The following is a 24,287-nucleotide window of genomic DNA, read 5'->3' on the forward strand; positions in this document are numbered from 1 at the left end:
GAGGGGGAGATAAAGATGTCCACTCTGCAAGAGCTGCCACCCTAATGCCCCCTGCACCTTCCCCGTACCCGTGTCCTGCCCAGAGACATGCCCAGCAGCTGATAACTCCTCACTGGGGAGCTGCTGACCAGAAGCTGCATCCACTCGAGGTCCAGCTGCTGTCTCATGGTCCTGCTCTGTTTCTGTACTTGGAGGTGTCAGGAGTGGCTCTATTGGGGTTATTTGTATCACTGCCGGACCAGCTGTATATAGCTCATGTGTTATTGAGCTCTGGTTATGGCGCCTTACAGCATCCTTCATGTGGGTATAAGGATTGAGATGGGTCAATGTGTCAGGAATGCTTTTTATACAAAGGGTCAATTGCTGATAAACACTTGCCTTAAACTCCCTCATCTCCTGTCTGCTCAAATACAGGGGTTCAATGTGTTTGTCATGTGGAGCCACCAGTACATTCCTCTGTTCTGGAATGAACGCCTCTTCCACCAGAGTGTCAACATGGGGCTCATGTGGTCCATGAGTCACTGAGGAGCACGGAGCAAGTACTTGAAATGTTGGAGGTTCCTCACCACCCAACAGATCAGACCGGTTTATCACACATCCTCCCAGTAACTCCACGTCATCATCTTCATGTCTGTCCTAATGCCTCGCTCAGATCAAGAGGGGCTTGGAGATGGAGAGCTGGTGATCAGAGTATGATCCCAGACTCGGACACTCCCCGCATTAACACACTGACGGTACAACATGGGGGCAGGAGAGACAGTGTCATTCCACCTGCCCTCCCACCCAGTGTGCTCACCCTCCTGTTCGTCTGGATGTCATTCCCCTTCCCTGTCCAGCTCAGTTAGTGTCTCACTTCCCTCTGTGACCCGGGGCTCAGTGTCTTCACCAGGTTCCCTTTCAGCCCTCTGGGCTGCTCTCACTGACTCAGCACCACCTCCAGCCACTGTGTCCAAAGACAGCACCTGTCAGGAGAAAACATTTACAATGAGGATTCACCTTCCTTTGTCACATCACAGAAGCTCGTGTGCTCAGACCTGGATTAAACATCCAGCTGCTGACACTCACCTTTCCTCACTCCAATATCTGCTTGGTCACCACTCAGTGAAGTATTACTGATTCCCAGCAGCTGTCTGACCCTCTCTTCATCCTCATTCAGATCCTTCAGAAAGACCACTCCACCCGCGGGTAATGAACACTGCCGGACATTATGACCCATCTCACTCTAAACAGAAATGTCAAATAAAGAGCATTTTGTTGGATTGGGTAAGACTTGTTGGGTAGTTTGGGGACAATTTCACACCCTCACGGTGTCGGGTGCAGAGAAGGGATCTTTACAAACACTTAGTGAGTGTGTCTTCAAAGGGAACTGAATTTTACCACCACTTGACATCATCCACCCCTGACCAACCCATAAACCCATTAACAGGATCTTCACTTCATTACCCATTAAATCTTCAATGAACAATTAAATAATAAAAACTGCAAGAACTCTACAAACCCTGTCAGATTGTGTGAACTCATTCCATTTCTTTCGACATTGCTGTGCAGACCATGGAACAGTGCAGTTAGCAGTCACACTCTCTGTCACTTCCTTCCACACCAAGACACTAACTTTACTCGGTAACCCACACTTCCCATTACTGAGATGCTGGAGACACTTCACCTCCACCTCACTGACAAATGTGTTGAAGTTTGATTCACTAAAGTTATGACATATCCTCCTCTCATCTGTCTTTTGCTCTGTCATCTTCTTGTCTGTAAACAAGTGAATAAACGCTGATGGAAAGCAGTGAATGATGCTGACATTTGGTATGAACTCACCCCGTTCACATTGAACTGAACCCCAACAACTGCCCATTCCAAGACCCACAAGCTGCTGAGTGGATGAATTAAACCTTTCTTGTGAAATCAGTAAAGAAGAATTTAGACAAGTCAACCAGTGACAATTATTTATTGACAACAAACCACAATTATTAGCACTTGAGGATATAAATGTGTTTTATCTCCGTAAATATATTTTATTCATAAAGTTTCTAAAGGGACATGAAATAGCTTTTCAAATTTGACATGATTTGAGGTACAAAACAGGACAGTTTCATTCAATATAGAATGTGACAGTCTGAGGAGCCTCACTACACCCACAGTTACAGTTTATATTGAAGATACTCATTTCATGTCCATCACTCAAACCAAATATTTTACATGGTTTTCAGCCCCTCAGACCCCCGGAGGGTCTTAGTCAGTGGTCTTTCCCCATTGAGCCTCTGCAGCGGCTGCTCCAAGTTTTAATATGTCCCTCAGCATTAGTCCTGGAATTTGGAATGTGCCAGTCTGCAACACTCACTGATCAACAACACTGGGCACTGGGAGAGCAGCTAGTTTCAGACAGACCAAAGCACATCCTTCACTTAGTGGACTGCTGAATAATCTTGAATGGTGGAACAGGCTCAAGAAGCACACACATAAACACACACATACACACAGTACTGTTCCTTACCCCACTGATAGAGCTGGGTCTTTGCCACGCTGCTGTGTTCAATTTGACAGGAGTTTTGATCCTCATCCCCAGCATTTATTTCAATCCCTTTCTGGGTCTGATGGGTCCCATCGTGGTTGGGTCGAACCCCCGAGGATAGTGTCTCAGACATTACCTCTCCATTCCTTAGCCAGCTCACCTCGATGTCTACAGGATAAAACCCAGTAACCAGGCAGGAGAGAGTGAGCGGCTTGTACTGACTATTGGGGTCACTTCTGGAGATGAACATTTCAGGCTGAACTGTAATGGGAAAGGGTGAAAACACAAACAATAGACAGACACTGAATGGAATGGGAGAACACTTTCATAGACCAGTGAAGTTAGATCAGAACATGGGATCCAAACTGATATAAATACCTTTCCTTTTGAAATATTCCTTTCCAGCTCAAAAATGTTTCTTCAAATGCTGAACATATACTTCCTGAAGATAGGTTTGCCAGTATTTGTTCCAGGATTTATTAGAATCCCATTTCTCTTTAGTCTTCACTGCAATGTGATTGGATGCGACCCACCTCATTCTGTCTGGCTCTAAACTAATATAATCCTTTCCATCAAATCCAACTCGCATCGATCTCTTAATGGAGCCATCTTCAGTGACCTCAACAGACCAAATCCATTGAAGAGTGTGAATTCCTGTCAGTGACCAAACAGGGATCAAGAATCAGTAGTTAATAGGCAATCACAAACTGCCTGATCAGAGGGAAAAGGGGATCTAGTATCAGTTAGAAATGGGGGATTAGAGTCACAGTCTAATCAGAGAGGAAAGGGGATCTAGTATCAGATAGAAATGGGGGATTAGAGTCACAGTCTGATCAGAGGGGAAAGGGGATCTAGTATCAGATAGAAATGGGGGATTAGAGTCACAGTCTGATCTGTGAGATGGACTGAGTGGAGTGTCCCAGGGGTGAGTGTTGGGAGATGGACTGACTGGAGTGACCCAGGGTCAGTGCTGGGAGATGGGCTGGGTGGAGTGACCCAGGGGTCAATGTTGGGAGACAGGCTGAGTGGAGTGACCCAGGGGTCAGTGTGGGAGATGGACTGAGTGGAGTGCCCAGGGGTAAGTGCCGGGAGATGGACTGAGTGGAGTGACCCAGGGGTCAGTGCTGGGAGGTGGACTGAGTGGAGTGACCCAGGGGTCAGTGCTGGGAGATGGACTGAATGGAGTGACCCAGGGTCACTGCTGGGAGATGGACTGATTGGAGTGACCAAGGGGTCAGTGTTGGAGATGGACTGAGTGGAGTGACCCAGGAGTCAGTGCTGGGAGATGGATTGATTGGAGTGACCCAGGGGTCAGTGCTGGGAGGTGGACAGAGCGGAGTGACCCAGGGGTCAGTGCTGGGTGATGGACTGATTGGAGTGACCCAGGTGTCGTAGCTGGGAGATGGACTGAGTGGAGTGACCCATGGGTCAGCACTGGCAGACGGACTGATTGGAGTGAGGCAGGGGTCAGAGCTGGGGGATGGGCTGAGTGGAGTGACCCATGGGTCAGCACTGTTAGTTCTGTTGAAGGGTCATGAAGACTCGAAACGTCAACTCTTTTCTTCTCCACCGATGCTGCCAGACCTGCTGAGTTTGTCCAGGTAATTCTGTTTTTGTTTTGGATTTCCAGCATCCGCAGTTTTTTTGTTTTTATCACTGTCATAATGACCTGTTTGGACTCCACTGACTATCGCAGCAACAGTGACCTCAGGAAAATCTTCCTTACCGGAGGCTACAGTGTATATCACTGTGTGTGAGTTAGTGTCTGTGAAGCAAACAGTTAAAGTGACACTTTAATCAAAACCAACATGAGCATCAGAATAATCTCCCTGAACCTCTCTTACTATGCTAATAACAGAAACCTCAGGGATATCAATAATGCCATGAAAATCACTGTAAATGTGTTAGTTCCTGTAAAACAATTAAACAATTAAAGGCAGTGGCTGTGAAAGCGGGTTTTAGTAAACACTTTGTCAAACACCAGGAGAGAAATAGAAAGCAATGAAGGTGAACAAGGCAAAAGAGAGATACGAAAATCCTGACGGAGAGAAGAGCAATACTTCTTTCCCTCTTTGTCCTTTTGTCTGTGATATCTTTCGGTTATCTCCACCCATCACTGGCCCTCTATCCAATTCTACCTGTCCCACCCCCCCCTTAAACCAGATTATATTTCACCTCTCTTCTATTTTTACTTAGTTCAGAAGGGTCATTCGGACTCGAAACGTTAACTGTGTTCCTCTCCGCAGATGCTGCAAGACCTGCTAGTTTTTCCAGGTATTTTTGTTTTTGTTTTGTAAACAATTAAAGGGACAGGTTAATAAACATTTCCACACACGGCCCCCTGATCAAAGAGGGGCCCATTCACACAGGGACAATCTCCAATAATCCACCACTTTATCACAATGTCAGAATCCTGTCTGATATTATAAACAGAATCTGATTAAACTGGGTCAGAATTAGATGCTGCAGCCTCTCAGAACAGAGGGCAAACCCAGAATCAGAGTCACTCAGACACCCGATGGAGTCAGTGTGGATACGTGGGAGAGTCTGGGGCACAATCCGGGGTTAGAGTGTTAAACAGAAGATCACTAACCTGGAACAGTAATTTGTGACACACCCAGTCTATCACTAACCTGGAACAAGAGAACATCTGGAGAGAGATATTGAGCAGACCCTCCTGACCAGAGAACATCTGAAGTGAGGAATTCAGGATAACCTGAGGGCAGATCTGTTGTTAATCATCATAACCAGGAAACATGTGGTGAGTGAATTCCACATTGAAATGAAGAGAAAGAGGAATATTTGGGAGGATGAAGTGTGATAGTATAGCGGGGTGGGGGGGGGGTGTGTGTGGTGGGATGGGGGGGAACAGTCACTGTATGAACAGTCTGACTGCCAAACAGGGTGATGGACAATCCAGAGCAGGATCTCCACTGTCCCTCACAGAGCTTTTTAATCACCCCTTTATACAGGGTCAGGAGGATGTTGGTGGTCTGAGATAACCTGGCCTATTCAACCATGAGGGCATCACAGCTGATCCTGGGGTGGGTGAAACATGGATTATCCTTCTCCTCTCCGTAGTGTTTTGAAGACTTTAGACCAGGAGTGATGAAACTGTTTTGCTTCTCCCAATCGATGTGAAAATTAAAAGTGTCCATTTGAACCATTTTCCATTTGCTCCAAACTTCTCTGCTCTCGGTGTTTCTACATCCTGCTGTCAGGAGAGCTGGACACAAATCCCATCAGAGTCTTACAGACGGTGCTGACTTCAATGGTGTAAGATATCAGGCTGGCTGTATAACAGGTGGCTGATCAAACATCACCCATTTCAAACTCTCACCGAAAGATTCCAATTAACCCCAGAGAGAGAGAGAGAGAGTGAGAGTCAGAATGGAGGGCTGAATTCTGTACTTACCGGGAGAGACCCAGGAAAAACACAGGGAGATGGAGAAAAGGATCAGCAACATTCTGGGGATCCACTCTCCCTGTTCCAATCAATGAAACACTCTGAGGGGGAAACTAATACTGTTTATAAACTGGGGAAAAAACAACAAAATAAACACGCCGAGAGACTTCATTTGACTGTTTATCTTGAAGTTTGATCATTTCCTGAACTCAAAATCGGAGGGTGAATGATTGGTTAATCTTAGAAAAATACCCATTAAATAAATAATCAATTATTTGTCAGCCGGGTGGATCAAAGTGAGACAGGCTAAGAGTGAGATTGAAGAGGGCTCGCCCAGCATCTCCAGTGTAAAGAGAGGAGACACTGGGGTCCCCCACCCACTCACAGAAAACACATTGACATGGGTCCCACTCCCCCGGGAACTGTTATACTGGCTCTGGACAGACTGGAATCATACCACAAAAGTTACAGTCAGACACTCCGTTTAATTTAGTGACCATCACACAGAGAAACCATAGGGAAACACACTGTGCAGAGGAGTGAGGGGAGGGAGTCAAACTAACAGGAGGAGAGTGAGGGGAGGCAGTCAAACTAACAGGAGGACAGTGAGGGGAGGTAGTCTGTTGTAGGGTGGCTGAGTTGGAACTATTAGTGATAGAGTTGAAATGCAGATACTTCTTGGGTGGAAACATTAAATTTATTTACAATATACTCAGTAGTGACTACACGTGTACCTTCAACTCCAACTCTATCACTGCACTGACAGCTGAGGTGGCCCCTGCTACTCTCCCATTGCTTATTACAGATCATGTGATCTTCTTTAACTAGTATTATTCTTAAAGGTATATTACACACTAAATAAAACCATAATTACCACCTTCCTCCCCCTTTAACTCAACTACGCATGTCATATCTACAAGTACATATTTTTCAAGACAGCATAATACTTACACTGGGTGAGGAATTTACAAGTTCAGTCTTTCAGGTGATTTCTGGTACGTGTGGAACGTCACAGCTCCACAACTTCAGATTCTTTGTCAGGAACCTCCTGTTGCGGAGTTGCCTGAACATCAGATGTTTCGGTGGGCACTTGCAGTTCTGTATCCTCAACTCTTACAGGAACATCAGACATGTCAGTCCTGGGTTGAGTATTCTCAACAGGAAATACAGACCTGGTCATGATCACTGGTGGAACCAAATCTTGGTGATTTGACTCTCTCACATAAATGGTCCACAGGTTTATGGATGATCCGCCCTTCCACCTCCACATGGTAAAATAGACATCCAGTCACCACACTTATTTCACCCGGTAACCACTTTGGTCCCCCCCTGAAATTTTTCACGTATACCGGTTCTCCCACGGTAAATTTCCTCTCACGACCATGCCAGTCGTGTCTAGTTTTCTGGCTTCCTTGACTCCTTTCCACCTTCCCCTCTAAATTCAACATTATTAAGCTCAATCTCGTCCTGAGACAGCATTTCAACAATAACTCCACAGGTGTGACACCTATTCTCATGTGAGGGGTGGCTCTGTAATGAAAAAGCGAGCGTGCTAGCTTGGTTGCCAAGGAATCTCCAGTTAGCATTTTCACTCCTGCCTGGAACATTTGAACCACCCTTGCGGCCAGTCAGTTTGAGGGAGGGTGGTACGTTGCAGTTTTCTCATGAGTGATACCATTGAGGCTGATAAACCATTGAAACTCAGCACTTGTAAATGCTGTGCCATTATTGGAAACGACTACTTCTGGTAGTCCATGAATGTAGATTCTCAATTGCAGCGCCCGATATTGGTGACTTCATCTCACGTACATCCAACCATTTTGAATGGGCATCGACAATGAGCAGAAACATTTATCCCAAGGAAGGTCCAACGTATTCAATATGTAACTGCACCCAAGATCTACCTGGCCACTCCCGGGGGTGTGACAGAGCTGTCACTGGCAACTTTTGCAGTTGCTGACATTGCACACAGTGCTTTACTAAACTCTCTATTTTGCCATCCATCCCAGGCCACCATAGATAGCTGCATGCTATGGTGTTCATTCGGGAAATTCCTGGATGGGCACTGCGTAGTTCAATTAAAAGTGGCTCCCTTCCCTTTGGAGAAATCATCACTCATGGACCCTACAATAAGATGCCATCCTGGCTGGTTATTTCATGTCTTCTGTTGAAGTACGGTTTCATTTCATCAGATACAGATATGATAATTGATACAGAGTCAAAGTAACAGGAGAAGAGTGAGGGGAGGGAGTCAAACTAACAGGATCCGAGTGAGGGGTGATGTAGTAATGGTGGTTTTATTGAGTGTGCAATGTACCTTTGAGAATAATATTCATTAAGGAAGATCACATGATCAGTAGTAACCAATAGGAGAGTAGCACAGGCAAACAGTGCAGAGACAGACACTGAGTTGGAAGTACACATGTTGTTGCTAGAGTATATTGCAAATAAACTTAATATTTCTACCCAAGAAGTGTCTGCAGATCAACCCTATCATTAATAGTACAACTCAGCCACCTACAACAAACTGGCAATGAGGATATAACAGGATTGAACAGAAGAAATCAAGTTAGAAAGAAATCAGCACTGTACCTCGCCCAGTGATTGTGAGTAGCGAGCTCCGTTAGAATTGAAGAAATTATCCCCTCTCAAAGTGCCACAATTTGGGAGAATTGATCCTTTTGAACCAGCCACAGGTGATTGCCCTCAATACATAGAACACCTCATGTTATTTTCTCAAGCAAGCGAAGAGGCAAGCATTCCTCTTGAGTACTTTTGGGATCAAAGCCTACAGACTGATTCAAAGTTTGACCGCACCCAATGACCCAGATTTGAAAAACGTTGATGAATTTGTGGACCTCGTAAAGGGTCAGTTTCAATCCAAGCCCTCAGTCATGATGCAGATGTTCAGGTTTAATTTGCAAAATAGAGCCCTGGGTGAGACAATTTCATGCTTCGTGGCAAACTTGAAGCAGCTAATGGGACAGTGAGCTCGGTGTGAGACTCTGAACAACATGCTCAGAGATCATTTAGTGTGTGATGTGAAAGAGAACACTATTTAGAAAAGATTATTGTCCAAAGTGAATCTGGATTTCAAGAAAGCACTAGAGATGGTGCTGGCCATGGGAAGTGCAGAAAGAGATTCAAAAGCAATACAGAGTACACAAAACGGCACTGTACTCCACATCAGGTAGGAAACCTCAACTGAAAGAGGTGCGAAGGAGTGAGACTCTGTTGAGAGGCAGGAAACAGCCCCCGCTAGTTGAAGAATAAAGAAAAATAACTTAGCTGCAAAATTGAAGAATAATTTTAATAGACATGGAAACAATCAGTCTTATAGCGATTATCTGTTTAAAAAATTCAAATGGCATGGACATATGATACAGTGAAAGTAAATGGCAAACCTGTTAGAATAGAAGTGGACACGGGAGTTTCCACTACTGTAACTGGGAGACATACCTTTAGATAATTGAATAATAGTAAACATCAACTAAGTTAGAAGAAACAAATGCCAAACTAAAGACATATATGGCTGAAGGCATTAAAGTAAAAGGCATAAGCAGACTAACAGTCTATTATGGAAGCCAATCGGCTAAGCTACCATTGTTGGTACTGAGAGGCAGAGGACCAAGTGTTCTGGGGCAAAATTGGCTAAGGGAAATCAACCTTGGTTGGCCACTGGGATTCCAAAAAGAAGCTGGAAGCATCCCTGTTCTGGAAAAGGAGTGGATAAGGAGTCAACAACCTGAAGAAATGCAGACTGCCTTAAGCAAAAACCTGGAAGAACAGCAGAAGAAACTCAAAGAGACCCTGCTTGATGACAGAGTTTGAGACGAAGTGAGCAACTTTCACAGAGAGAAAGAAAACCTGTTGAAAGACCTTCACACACTACAAGATTTCTTCAACAATCAAGATCTCTGAAGGCGGAGGGGCATGTTAGTGGGGTGGTGAAAAAGGCATATGGGACACTTGCCTTTATCAATCGAGGGATAGATTACAAAAGTAGGGAGGTCATGTTGGAGTTGTATAGAACCTTGGTGAGGCCACAGCTGGAGTACTGTGTGCAGTTCTGGTCACCACATCGTAGGAAGCATGAGATTGCACTGGAGGGGGTGCAGAGGAGATTCACCAGGATGTTGCCTGGGATGAAGCATTTAAGTTATGGGGAGAGGTTGGGTAGACTTGGATTGTTTTGGTTGGAGCAGAGAAGACTGAGGGGCAACCTGATCGAGGTGTACAAGATTATGAGGGGCATGGACAGGGTGGATAGGGAGCAGCTGTTCCTCTTAGTTGAAGGGTCAGTCACGAGGGGACACAAGTTCAAGGTGAGGGGCAGGAGGTTTCGGGGGGATGTGAGGAAAACCTTTTTTACCCAGAGGGTGGTGACGGACTGGAATGCACTGCCTGGGAGGGTGGTGGAGGCGGGTTGCCTCACATCCTTTAAAAAGTACCTGGATGAGCACTTGGCACCTCATAACATACAAGGCTATGGGCCAAGTGCTGGTAAATGGGATTAGGTAGGGAGGTCAGGTGTTTCTCATATGTCGGTGCAGACTTGATGGGCTGAAGGGCCTCTTCTGCACTGTGATTCTGTGAAGTCAAAGGTTGTACCTCTGGAACAGTATGAAGAGAAACAGAGAGAATTCAGCATCTCTCTGAACAAGCTGAAGGATGAGTCAGCAGAGAAGACACAACAATGTTCAATTGTCCAGGAAGCAGCCAACAAATACAAAAAAGAGACAGAAGGGCTGAAGAATCAGGTAGATGAAGCCAAAAAGAGGCTTTGGAAGCAAAGGTTGCTGAATTTTCCAAGAAGCAGACAGATAATGACATTTTGGGAGACTCAGCCACTGAGCTCAGACATGTTGAGACTGCATCTGAGAAAAGTCTAGCCAGTAGTGAAGTCATAAAGAAGGTCGAGGTTAAAGTCCTCTCTAGAGAAAAGAAAAGTGCAAGTTCACAGTGAGGGAGTTAATCTAATTGGGTCACCGGGTAGATTCAGGGGGCCTCCACCTGGCTGAGGAGAAAGTGAGAGCCATAAGAGAGGCACCTGCACCAAAGAATGCCTCAGAGCTCAAATCATTCCCAGGAATGATCAACTATTATGGGTGGTTCTTACCAAATTTGTCTACAGTGCTGGCCTCCTTGCATTCTCTACTCAAAAAGAACCAACCTTGGTCGTGGAGGTGGCCCAGAAAGAAGCTTTCATAGGTGAAATAATTGTTGCTCTTGTCCAGTTTAATAGTGCATTACAACGAGACAAAAGAATTGGTGCTGACATGTGACGCACCTCCCTACAGAGTGGGAGCAGTGCTCTCTCATCAGATGGATGACAGCATGGAGTGGCCCATCGGTTACGTATCAAGAACGCCCACCACAGTGGAAAAGGGATACTTGCAGATTGAAAAAGAAGAACTGTCCATCATCTTTGGTGTCAAGAAATTTCACCAGTACGTACAGAGCCACCACAAGTGCTACAAGGTTGATCACAGGAGCTCATATCTGACAAAATGAAACCGTACTTCAACAGAAGACATGAAATAACCAGCCAGGATGGCATCTTATTGTAGGGTCCACAAGTGATGATTTCTCCAAAGGGAAGGGAGCCACTTTTACTTGAACTACGCAATGCCCATCCAGGAATTTCCCGAATGAAGACCATAGCATGCAGCTATCTATGGTGGCCTGGGATGGATGGCAAAATAGAGAGTTTAGTAAAGCACTGTGTGCAATGTCAGCAACTGCAAAAGTTGCCAGTGACAGCTCTGTCACACCCCCGGGAGTGGCCAGGTAGATCTTGGGTGCGGTTACACATTGACTACGTTGGCCCTTCCTTGGGATAAATGTTTCTGCTCATTGTCGATGCCCATTCAAAATGGTTGGATGTACATGAGATGAAGTCACCAATATCGGGCGCTGCAATTGAGAATCTCCATTCATGGACTACCAGAAGTAGTTGTTTCCAATAATGGCACGGCATTTACAAGTGCTGAGTTTCAATGGTTTATCAGCCTCAATGGTTTCAATCATGAGAAAACTGCAACGTACCACCCTCCCTCAAACTGACTGGCCGCAAGGGTGGTTCAAACGTTCCAGGCAGGAGTGAAAATGCTAACTGGAGATTCCTTGGCAACCAAGCCAACACGCTCGCTTTTTCATTACAGAGCCACCCCTCACATGAGAACAGGTGTCACACCTGTGGAGTTATTGTTGAAATGCTGTCTCAGGACAAGATTGAGCTTAATAATGTTGAATTTAGAGGGGAAGGTGGAAAGGAGTCAAGGAAGCCAGAAAACTAGACACGACTGGCATGGTCGTGAGAGGAAATTTACCGTGGGAGAACTGGTATACGTGAAAAATTTCAGGGAAGGACCAAAGTGGTTACCGGGTGAAATAAGTGTGGTGACTGGATGTCTATTTTACCATGTGGAGGTGGAAGGGCGGATCATCCATAAACCTGTGGACCATTTATGTGAGAGAGTCAAATCACCAAGATTTGGTTCCACCAGTGATCATGACCAGGTCTGTGTTTCCTGTTGAGAATACTCAACCCAGGACTGACATGCCTGATGTTCCTGTAAGAGTTGAGGATACAGAACTGCAAGTGCCCACTGAAGCACCTGATGTTCAGGCAACTCCGCAAAAGGAGGTTCCTGACAAAGAATCTGAAGTTATCGAGCTGTGACGTTCCTCATGTACCAGAAACCATCTAAAAGACTGAACTTGTAAATTCCTCACCCAGTGTAAATATTATGTTACCTTGAAAAATAACTACTTGTCGATATGACAGGTGTAGGTGAGTTAAAGGGGGAGGAAGGTAGTAATTATGGTTTTATTTAGTGTGCAATGTACCTTTAAGAATAGGATGTGTTAAGGAAGATCATGTGATCTGTCATAACCAATGGAAGAGTAGCAGGGAGTTGGAGTTGAAAGTTGTGTAGCTGTTGCTCAGTATATTGTAAAACTTAATGTTTCCACTCAAGAAGTGTCTGCAGATCAATTCTATCGTTAATAGTACCCTGCAACAGGGGGAAGTGAAACTAACAGGAGGAATGTCAGCAGAGGGAGTCCACTAGATTCTCTGCACACGACTCATTCCAGAACCCCCACACTGGCCTCTCTGTACATGACCCACTCCATGAGCCCTCACGCCGAGCTCTCTCTACAGGACTTACTCCATGAATCTCCCACACTGGGCTCTCTGCACATGACCCTGTTCCTCAATTACCCCTGTGCTCTTTGACCTCCATTGGTTCCCAGTCAAGCAACACCTCAATTTTAAAATTCCAATCTGTCCACAGCCTTGTCCCTCCCTATTTCTGTAATCTCCTCCAGCCCCACATCCCTGTGAGATATCTGTGCTCCTCTAATGCTGACCCCGTGAGCATCAGGAATTATAATCACCCACAACGGGGGCTGTGCCTTCAGCAGCCTTGGCCCATAGATCTGGAATTCCCTCCCACAACCTCTCAGCCTCTCTGTAAAACATTCTTAAAAGCTGCTTCCCTGAGAAAGCTTGTGGGCATTGACCTGTGTGACTCAGGGTCATCCTTTGTTTTATAATGTTCCCCTGAAGCATCTTGGGGACGTTTCATTCGGTGAAAGGTGCTATATAAATATAAGTTGTTGTTTGCTTACACCCAAAATTTTAACTTGTCTCAGTTTGGTCCTCCTGGTAACAGGTGACGAGTGACTGTTTATCCAGTTAATTGGGTATTTTTCTGAAACTAACCAATCATTCACCCTCTGGTTCTATAATCAGGAAATGATCAAAGTGCAACTGAAATAGTGAATTGGATCCTCGATAAACTTGGTTTTGGTTTTGTTTTTCCCAGTCTATAAAAAGTATTAGTTTCCCCCCTCAGAGTGTTTCATTCCCAGTTCCTGATTGGAACAGGGAGAGTGGATTCCCAGAATGTTGCTGATCCTTTTCTCCATCTCCCTGTGTTTTTCCTGGGTCTCTCCCGGTAAGTACAGAATTCAGTCCTCCATTCTCACTCTCACTCTCTCCCTCTCGGGTTAATTGGAATCTTTTGGTGAGAGTTTGAAATGGGTGATGTTTGATCAGCCGCCTGTTATACAGGCAGCCTGATATTTTACACTATTGAAGTCAGCACAGTCTGTAAGACTCTGATGGGATTTGTGTCCAGCTCTCCTGACAGCAGGATGTAGGAACACGATTGGCTGATTCCTGGGATGAAGGGGTTGTCTTATGAGCACAGGTTGGGCCTGTGTCCGTTGGAGTTTAGAAGAATGAGAGGTAAACTTACTGAAATATAATGTCCTGAGGGGACTTGACAGGGTGGATGCTGAGACGAAGTTTCCCCTTATGAGGGAGCCCAGAACTAGGGGACACAATTTATAAATAAGGGGTCTCCCAGTTAGGACTGAGATGATGAGAAAGTTTTTTCTGAGAGGGTCGTGAGTCTGTAACACTTCACCAGATAGCAGTAGAGGCAGGGTCATTGAATGCTGAGGTAGATAGCTTCTTGACAAGGGAGTCAAAGAGTATATGGGGTAGACAGGAAATTGGAGCTACAGTCAGATCAGCCATGACCTTATCAAGTGGCGGAGCAGGCATGAGGGGCTGAATGGCCTACGCCTGCTCCAAATTCGTATGTGTGTAATACCGAGATCAGAGAAGTTGGGAACAAATGGAAAATGGATCAAATGGACAATTTTAATTTTCACATTGATTGAGAGAAGCCAAAGACCACAGACTGTGAAGACAGTGAATTTCTACAGTGTTTTCTGGACAGTTTTCAATGCATTTTTAAAAGTGACAAGGGAACTGGCTGAACTCGATTTAGTAACGAGGAAATGACCACAATTAATTTAAATCATGACAGTAAGGGAACAACTTGCAAACAGTGAACATTGCATGTTAGAGTTTAACATGAAGTTTGAGGTGGAGAAAAATCACACGAACCATGTATTAAACTGAAGAAAAGCTGAGACTTTGAAGAATGGGAATTAAGCTGAACCTGTGAGCCTGAGCTGAGCTGTCATGGGTGGAGCTACAGAGAAACAGTGGGAGGTATTGAAAAGGAGTGTTTAGTACAACACAAGACTGAAATATTCCCCAAAAGAGCAATAATTTCACTTATGCAGCCAGGTAACTGATGTCCAGATGTGGGACATGACACAGTATAAAAACTCGAGGAAGTGGTTAACACAGATACAGGGACAGGTGGGAATGTGGAAGGTTCTGATAAAGAGTGTGACTAAGAAAGGAACAGAAAGATTATACTGAGAGCTTAAGGAAGAGAAAAAGTTCGGGTTATCTAAAGGCAAATGGTAAAAGTATGTGGAAACATGTAAGGAGTAAGTGAGTGGCTCGGGTAGGTGTGGGGCCATTATAGGCAATGCTGTAGATAACATGGAAGAATTATTAACCAAGGACACCCCACAGTCCTTCACAGCCAATGTGGTAATAAGGACATAACTTAAGAACTAGGAGCAGGAGTAGGCAATTCAGTCCCTCGAGCCTGCCCCGCCATTCAATACGACCATGGCTGATCTCATTTCAGCCTCAACTCCAATTTGCCGCCCTCTCCCCATAACCTTTCAACCCGTTACTAATTAAAAATTTAACTATCTCCTCCTCAAATTTATTCAGCATCCCGGCATCCACTGCACTCTGGGGTAGTGAATTCCACAGATTCACGACTCTTTGAGAAAAGTAATTCCTCCTCATCTCTGATCTAAATCTACCACCTCTTAGCCTAAAACTATGGCCTCTCGTTCTAGAATACCCCACAAGGGGAAACATCTGCTCCATGTATACTTTGTCTATCCCTTTTAACATCTTATATACCTCAATTAGATCTCCTCTCATCCTTCTAAACTCTAGCGACTATAGGCCTAAACTGCTCAATCTCTCCTCATAAGACAAGCTCCGCATCTCTGGAATCAATCTAGTGAACCTCCTCTGAACCGCCTCCAATGCAACTACATCCTTCCTCAAGTAAGGGGACCAAAACTGTGCACAGCACTCCAGGTGCGGTCTCACCAATGGCTTTTGTTTGAATATAATTTGTGAAGTGTAGACACTGTTGAAAACTGGGAATCACGGCAGCTAATTCATGCACAGCAAGATCCCATGGACAGCACTTTTATAATAACCAAACAGTCTGTATTGCTGATATTGGTCCAGTGATCAACATTAACTAAGGTCAAAGGATATAAGGCCCCTGCTCACCTTTGAAATACTACCCCTGGATCTTTTAAGTCCACCTCAGAGGGCAGAAGGGGCCTGGGTTAAATGTCACATTTGAAGGAATGCCCCTCAGAACCAACTTCTGACAGTGCAGCCTTCCCCCAGTACTGGCCCCACCAACAGTGCAGCACTTGCTCAGTTTATACGCTCTAACCTCTGGAATGGGTCATGAACCCACAACCTTCTGCCTCAGCGGTGAGAGTGTTACTAGTCCTCTGCTGCGGCTGGTCCTCGACTCGCAGGTGATGTCTATCAAGGTGACGAGTTTCTGCCCTGGGTCTTAGTGAGCCATGCCTGGAAGTGACATTTCAGCGACAATATCCCCTCTTTAGATGGAGAGATATTTCTAAGGCAAGGGGTTTCAAGGATGATGGGGCAATGGCAGGTCATTGACTGCCTCCTGTTCCTGTATTCCTAAAGCAGTGGGAAAATATCCTCTGGTCTCGAAGTCAAAACTATTCATGACATTTCTGAATGATCCTGGAGCAAAGATAACCTTTAACTTCCCTTCTCCATAATCTCCTTGGACCCCTCTCCAGGTGCCCCCTCTATTTTCACCAACAACGACGTGCAAGGAGCTCATGGACATTCTTGTGATGAATATTGAGTCTACCCGATCAGTTGCTTCTGCCACACTCCGCCCCCTCCACCACCACACCCCCCTCCCCCCCCCCCACACACACACACACACACACACACACACACACATATACACCATCCACCCCAGCCCTCATTCCTCGTTCAGTCCTTTAGCACGAGCCTTGACCATTCCAAAACATTCCTGGCTAGTCTCCCACATCCCACGCTAAATAAACTGGAGATGATCTAATACTCTGCTGCCGTATCCTAACTTGCAGTCCGTTCCCCAGTCACCCCTGCATTGTCTCCCGGTCAAGCCACACCTCAAATAAGTTCAGATCCTTGTTTCCAAATCTCTCCATGGCCTCGGTCCTCCCTATCTCTAATCTCCAAACTCACAGCCCTCTGAAATGTCTGCGCTCCTCCAATTCTGGTCTCTTGAACATCCCTGATATTAATTCCTCCATCATTGGTGGCCGTGCCTTTGGTTGTCCAGGCCCTAAGCTCTGTAATCCCTGCCTTAATCTCTCCACTTCTCTCTCTTCCTTTAAGATGTTATGTAAAGCCCTACCCCATTGACCAAGTTATTCGTCACCTGCCCCAATACCTTATGTGGCTTGGTTTCAAATTTTGACTGATAACATACCTGTGTAGCAATGTGAGACATTTTACTATTTTTAGGGTGCCATACAAATGCAGGTTGTTGTTGCTGTAGTGTTTTTCACTTCATGAAAGTGTTCATGGTTTCATGCCACTTCATTCAGCATTCACCTCAAAAGGATACAGGGTACAAGTGCTGTCAGGGCAGAGGAGCAAGGATTACAGAGAGAGTAAAGCTGCCTCTACACTACCCCATCAAACACTCTGGCATCCGGCCCGCATACTGCAGGTTGGACAACTGATCTATACTGTCCCCATCAAACACTCCCAGGGCAGGTACAGCACAGGGTTAGATACAGAGTAAAGCTCCCTCTACACTGTCCCCATCAAACACTCCCAGGGCAGGTACAGCACAGGGTTAGATACAGAGTAAAGCTCCCTCTACACTGTCCCCATCAAACACTCCCAGGGCAGATACAGCACAGGGTTAGATACAGAGTAAAGCTCCCTCTACACTGTCCCATCAAACACTCCCAGGACAGGTACAGCACGGGTTAGATACTGAGTAAAACTCCCTCTACGCTGTCCCCATCAAACAATCCCAGGACATGTACAGCACAGGTTAGATACAGAGTAAAGCTCCCTCTACGCTGTCCCCATCAAACACTTCCACGACAGGTACAGCACAGGTTAGATACTGAGTAAAACTCCCTCTACACTGTCCCCATCAAACAATCCCAGGACAGGTACAGCACGGGGTTAGATATAGAGTAAAGCTCCCCCTACACTATCCCATCAAATACTCCCAGGACAGGTATAGCACAAGGTCAGATATAGAGTAAAGCTCCCTCTAAACTATCCCATCAAATAGTCCCAGGACAGGTATAGCACAGGGTTGGATACAGAGTAAAGCTCCCCCTACACTATCACATCAAATACTCCCAGGACAGGTATAGCACAGGGTCGGATACAGAGTAAAGCTCTCCTCCTTTTCCCATCCCATCCCATTTTATCAAGACCTCTCATTCTCCCCTCCATCTCTCTTTCCACTCCCAACTCCCCCTCATCTTCCTCCAGCTTTTATCCACTCTCTCACCTGCCCCCTCCACTCTCCGCCACTCCCACTCCCCTACTCTATAATTCCCTCAGACCCTCTCCCCTCCTCCATTCCACCACTCCCTTTTTCCTCCTATTTCGTCTCCACTTGCTCTCACTGGTCCTTTGGTTCAAGCTGGTTTATTTTGAAACAGCTCTTCAGTGCTGCTGACTTCCAATTAGCCTCCTTCTTCCACCCACGGTCGTTGACAGGGCCCTCAACCGTGTCCGGCCCATCTCCCGCGCATCCGCCCTCACGCCTTCTTCTCCCTCCCAGAAACATGATAGGGTCCCCCTTGTCCTCACTTATCACCCCACCAGCCTCCACATTCAAAGGATCATCCTCCGCCATTTCCGCCAACTCCAGCGTGATGCCACCACCAAACGCATCTTCCCTTCACCCCCCTTATCGGCATTCCATAGGGATCACTCCCTCCGGGACACCCTGGTCCACTCCTCCATCGCCCCCTACTCCTCAACCCCCTCCTATGGCACCACCCCATGCCCACGCAAAAGATGCAACACCTGCCCCTTCACTTCCTCTCTCCTCACCGTCCAAGGACCCAAACACTCCTTTCAAGTGAAGCAGCATTTCACTTGCATTTCCCCCAACTTAGTCTACTGCATTCGTTGCTCCCAGTGTGGTCTCCTCTACATTGGAGAGACCAAACGTAAACTGGGGGAACGCTTTGCAGAACACCTGCGGTGTGTCCGCAAGAATGACCCAAACCTCCCTGTCGCTTGCCATTTTAACACTCCACCCTGCTCTCTTGCCCACATGTCTGTCCTTGGCTTGCTGCATTGTTCCAGTGAAGCCCAACGCAAACTGGAGGAACAACACCTCATCTTCCGACTAGGCACTTTACAGCCTTCCGGACTGAATATTGAATTCAACAACTTTAGGTCGTGAGCTCCCTCCCCCATCCCCACCCCCTTTCTGTTTCCCCCTTCCTTTTTTTTCCAATAAATTCTAAAGATTTTCCTTTTCCCACCTATTTCCATTATAAAAAAAAAAACCCCAATAGAGCTATACCTTGAGTGCCCTACCATCCATTCTTAATTAGCACGTTCGGTTAGATAATATCACCTACTTTAACTTTAACACCTATGCGTTCTGTTGTACTATTGTCGTTGACATCTTTTGATGATCTGCTTCTATCACTGCTTGTTTGTCCCTACAACCACACCCCCCCCACCTCCACCTCTCTGTCTCTCTATCTCTCCGCCCCCCACACACACACCTTAAACCAGCTTATATTTCAGCTCTCTCCTGGACTCGAACTCAAGTTCTGTCGAAGGGTCATGAGGACTCGAAACGTCAACTCTTTTCTTCTCCGCCGATGCTGCCAGACCTGCTGAGTTTTTCCAGGTAATTCTGTTTTGTTTTGGATTTCCAGCATCCGCAGTTTTTTTGTTTTTATTTTTGTTTCCTTACAAAGTGTTCCAGCTGTATCTCTTTATTCCATTTAAATGGGATAATCAATGTCCATCACCTGTTTAACTAACAATTGTCTTTAACAGGGCGATTGCCTCTCTGCAGGCACTTCCGTTCCTCTGTCCATTTCTCCTTCTCCCCTCTCCAACCCCTACCCCACCTCCCAACCCCTAACCCCCCCACGACCCCTAACCCCCCTCCCGACCCCTAACCCCCCTCCCGACCCCTAACCCCACTCCTGACCCCTACCCCCTCATCCTACCTCCACTCCCTGTCCACCACTCCCAATCACCTTCCACCACCCCCTCACTCCTTTCCCTCCCCTTCTCTCCCTTTCACCCTCTCTCCCCTTCCCCACTCCCTCCTGCCTCTGCCTCCCTCCTCACCATATCTCCTCCCCCTCTCTCCCCTTCCTGCCATCTCCCATTTTCCCCCTTTCTCCCCCTTGCCCCCTCACTCTCCCTCTCCTCTCACCCCCTTTCAAACCGCCCCTCTTCTACCCTCCCCTCACCCTCTCTCCCCTCCCGTTTCCTCCCCTCCCCCTCTAATCTCCCCTCTTCTACTCTCTCCCCCTCTATCCCATCCCCCTCCATCCCTTCTCCCTCCCCCTCTATCCCCACCACTGCTATCCCCTCCACCACCCCCTCTATCCCCAGCACTTCTAACCCCTCCCCCCTCTATCCCACAACCCCTCCCCCTCTATCCCATTTCCCTCCCCCTCTATACCCTCTCCCTTCCCCTCTGTCTTCTCCCCCTCCCTCTTTCTCCCCCTCCCCCTTGTCCACCCCCCCTTCTCCACCTCCCCCTCCCCCTACTCCCCCTCCCTCTCCCCCTTCTCCCCCCTCCCTCTCGCCCTTCTCCCCTCTCCCTCCCGCCTTTCTCTGCCCTCGCTCTCTCCCTTCTCCCCCTCTCCCTCTCCGTCTCGCCCTTCTCACCCTCCCTCTCACCCTTCTCCCCCACACCCTCTCGCCCATCTCCCCCTCCATCTCTCCCTTCTCCTCTCCCCCTCCCCCATCGCGCCCCTCATTCTCCCACTTCTCCCCCTACTCCCCCCTCCACCCCTTCTCCACCATCCCCTCCCCCTTCTCCCCTCCCTCTCCCCTTCTCCCCTCCCTCTCCCCTTCTCCACCTCCCTCTCCCCCTTCTCCGCCCTCCCTTTCTCGCTTCTCCTCCCTCCTTGTCCCCCTTCTTCCCCCTCCCTCTCCCCCTTTTCCCCCTCCCTCTCCCCCATCTATCCCCTCCCTCACCTCTTTCTCGCCCTCGACCTGTTCTCGCCCCCTCGACCCGTTCTCGCCCCTCCCTCTCCACCTCCTCACCCTGCCACTCCTCCTTCTCCCCTTCTCCCTCTCCCCCTCCTCACCCTCCCACTCCTCCTTCTCCCCCTCCCACTCCCCCTTCCCTGTCTCTCCATCTCTCTCCTCCCTCCACCTCCCTCTTTCCCCCTTCCCTCCCTCCCCCTGCCCTCTTTCTCAACCCTCCCTCTTTGTTCCCCTCCTTCCCCCTCCCTCTTTCTAGCCATGCTCCCCCCTCCTTTCTCCCCCTCCCTCCCTCTCCCTCTGTCTCCCCCTCCCTCCACCTCCCTCTTTCTCCCTCTCCCTCCCTCACCCTCTTTCTCCCCCTCCCTCCACCTCACTGTTTCTCCCCCTCCCTCCCCCTCCCTCCTTCTCCCTCCCTCTCTCTTTCTTCCCCTCTCCTTCCCTCCCTCTTACTCCCTCTTTCTCCCCCTCACTCCCCCTCCCTCTTTCTCTCCATGCCTACCCCTCCAACCTTCTCCCTCTTTCTCTCCCTCCTTCCACCTCTTACTTTCTCTCCCCTACCCCTCACATTTTCTCTTGCTCCATTTCCCTCCCTCTTTCCTTCCCTCTTTCTCTTCCTCCCTGTCCTTCCCTCTTTGTCCCCCTACCTCTTTCTTCCCCTCCCTTTCCCTTCCCCTCCCTCTCCCTTTCTCTTTCATCCCCTCACTGTGCCTCCCCTTTCTCCCCATCCCTCTACATCTTTCACCCACTCCCCCTCCCTCTTTCTACCCCTCCCCACTCCCTCTTTCACCCCACCCACTCCCTCTTTCACCCACTCCCGCTCCCTCTTTCTCCCCCTCCCCCTCCCTCTTTCTCCCCCTCCCCCTCCCTCTTTCTCCCCCGCCCCTCCCTCTTTCTCCCCCGCCCCTCCCTCTTTCTCCCCCTCCCCTCCCTCTTTCTCCCCCTCCCCTCCCTCTTTCTCCTCCTCCCGCTCCCTCTTTCTCCCCCTCCCCCTCCCTCTTCCTCCCTCTTTCTCCCCCTCCCCCTCCCTCTTTCTCCCCCTCCCCCGTCACCCCCTCTCCTGTCTCCCCCGACCCCTCTAGCTCCCTCTCCCCCTCCCACTATCTCCCCCTCCCCTCCCTCTTTCTCCCCCTCCCCTCTCTCCTTCTCCCCCTCCTTCTCCCGCTTTCTCCCCCTCCCTCTCCCTCTCCCTCTCCCTCTTTCACCCCCTCCCTCTCCATCTTCCCCCATTCCACTCCCTCTTTCTTCCCTTACCTCTTTCTCCCCCTCCCTATCCCTCTCTCTCCCTCTCCCTCTTTCTCCCCCTCCCCTCCCTCTTTCTACCCCTCCCCTCCCTCTTTCTACCCCTCCCCTCCCTCTTTCTCCCCTTCCTCCTCCCTCTGTCTCCCCTTCCCCCCATCTCACCATCCTCCTGTCTCCCCCTCCCCTGTCTGCCCCTCCCCTCCCTCCTCCCATTTTCTACCCCTCCCCCTCCCTCTTTCTCCCCCTCCCCACCTCCTCCCTCTTTCTCCCCTCCCTTTTTTTCATCTCTTTCTCTCCCTCCCCCTCCCTCTTTCTCCCCCTCCCCCTTTCCCCTCCCTCTGTCTCCCCCTCCCTGCCTCCCCCTCTCCCTCTTCCCCTCCACCTCCCCCCCTCTGTCTTCCTCTCCCCCTACTCCTCCCTCTTTCTCTCCCTCCCACTTTCTCCCCGCCCTCTTTCTCTCCTTAACCCCTCACCCCCTTCCCTCTTTCTGCCCCTCCTCTTCCCTCTTTCTCCCCTCCTCCTCCCACTTTCTCCCCCTCCCCATCCCCTCCCTCTTTCACCTCCTCCCCCTCCCTCTTTCACCCACTCCCTCTCCCTCTTTCTTCCCCTCCCTCTTTCTCCCCTCCCTCTTCCTCCCCATGTCTCCGCCTCCACTGTCTCCCCCACCCCTTTCCCTCCCTCTTCCCCCCTCCCCACCCCCTCCCTCTTTCTGCCCTTCCTCTTTCTTCACCTCCCCCTCCCTCTTTCACCCCCTCCCTCTTTCTTCCCCCTCCCCCATCCTCTTCCTCCCCCTCCCTCTCTGTCTCCCCCTGCCCCTCACTTTTGCTCCACATACACCCTCCCTCTTTCTCCCCCATCTCCCCCCCGCTCCCTCTGTCCCCCCCTCCCTGTCTCCCCGTCCCCCTACCTCTGTCTTCCTCTCTCGCTCCCTGTCCCTCTTTCGCTCCCTGACCCGCCCCCACCCTCCTTCTCCCCCTCCCCATCCCCTCCCGCTTTCACCCCCTCCCCATCCCTCTTTCACCCACTCCCACAACCTCTTTCTCCCCTCATCCCTCTTCCCCACTCCCCTCCCTCTTTCACCCCCTCCCTATTTCACGCCCTCCCCCTCACTCTTTCACCCCCTCCCCCTCCCTCTTTCAGCCCCTCCCCCACCCACATTCACCCCCTCCCTCTCCCACTTTCACCCACTCCTCCTCCCTCTTTCTCCCTCCTCCCCCTCCCTCGTTCTCCTCCTCCCTCCCCCTCTCTCCATCCCTCTCCATCCCTCTTTCTCCCCTTCCCTCTTTCTCCCACTCCCTCCCTTCACTCCCCTCTCGCCTACACCCTCCCTCCCCATCGTGCCTCCCTACCTCTTCCCTCCCTCTTTATCTGCCTTCCCTCCCTCTATCTCCCCCTTCCCTCCCTCTTTCGCCCCTTCCCTCCCTCTTTCTCCACCTCCCCTCCCTATTTCTCCACCTCCCCTCCCTATTTCTCCCCCTCCCCCTCCCCCTCCCTCTGCCTCCACCTCCCCCTCCCTCTGTCTCCCCCACCCCCTGTCACCCCCTCCTGTCCCTCAATCTCCCCTCCCCTCCCCCTCCCTCTTTCTCCCTCTCCCCTTCTCTCTGTCTCCCCTTACCCTTCCCTCTGTCTTCCCCTCCCCCCTGTATCCCCCTCCCGTCCCTCATTCTCCCCTCCCCCTCCCTCTTTCTTACCCTCCCCACCCACTGCCTCTTTCTCCCCTCCCTCTTTTTCCCTCTCCCCTCCCTCTTTTTCCCTCTCCCCTCCCTCTTTCTGCCCCCATCCCTCTTGCTCCCCCTCCCCTCTCCTCCCTCTTTCACCCCCCTCCCTATCCCTCTTTCAAGGTTTCCCCTCCCACTTTCTCCCCCTCCCCCACCTCTTTCTCCCCCTCCCCCACCCTCTTTCAACCCCTCTCCCTCCCTCTTTTACCCACTCCCCCTCCT

At 49.0% G+C, this 24,287-nt stretch overlaps 1 protein-coding gene across 1 annotated transcript in view; it reads left to right on the plus strand.

Annotated features, from left to right (window-relative positions):
* Positions 1–24,287, plus strand: part of LOC121291255 — a 76,943-nt gene that overhangs the window by 31,338 nt on the left and 21,318 nt on the right. Inside the window, exons 8-10 of the mRNA XM_041212328.1 lie at positions 8,663–8,782; positions 10,544–10,681; positions 13,810–13,888. Coding sequence (XP_041068262.1) covers positions 8,663–8,782; positions 10,544–10,681; positions 13,810–13,888 — 337 coding nt within the window. The remainder of the gene's footprint in view (positions 1–8,662; positions 8,783–10,543; positions 10,682–13,809; positions 13,889–24,287) is intronic.

The sequence above is a fragment of the Carcharodon carcharias genome, chromosome 19, assembly GCF_017639515.1.
Source record: "Carcharodon carcharias isolate sCarCar2 chromosome 19, sCarCar2.pri, whole genome shotgun sequence".
In the NCBI taxonomy this organism is placed as follows: Eukaryota; Metazoa; Chordata; class Chondrichthyes; order Lamniformes; family Lamnidae; genus Carcharodon; species Carcharodon carcharias.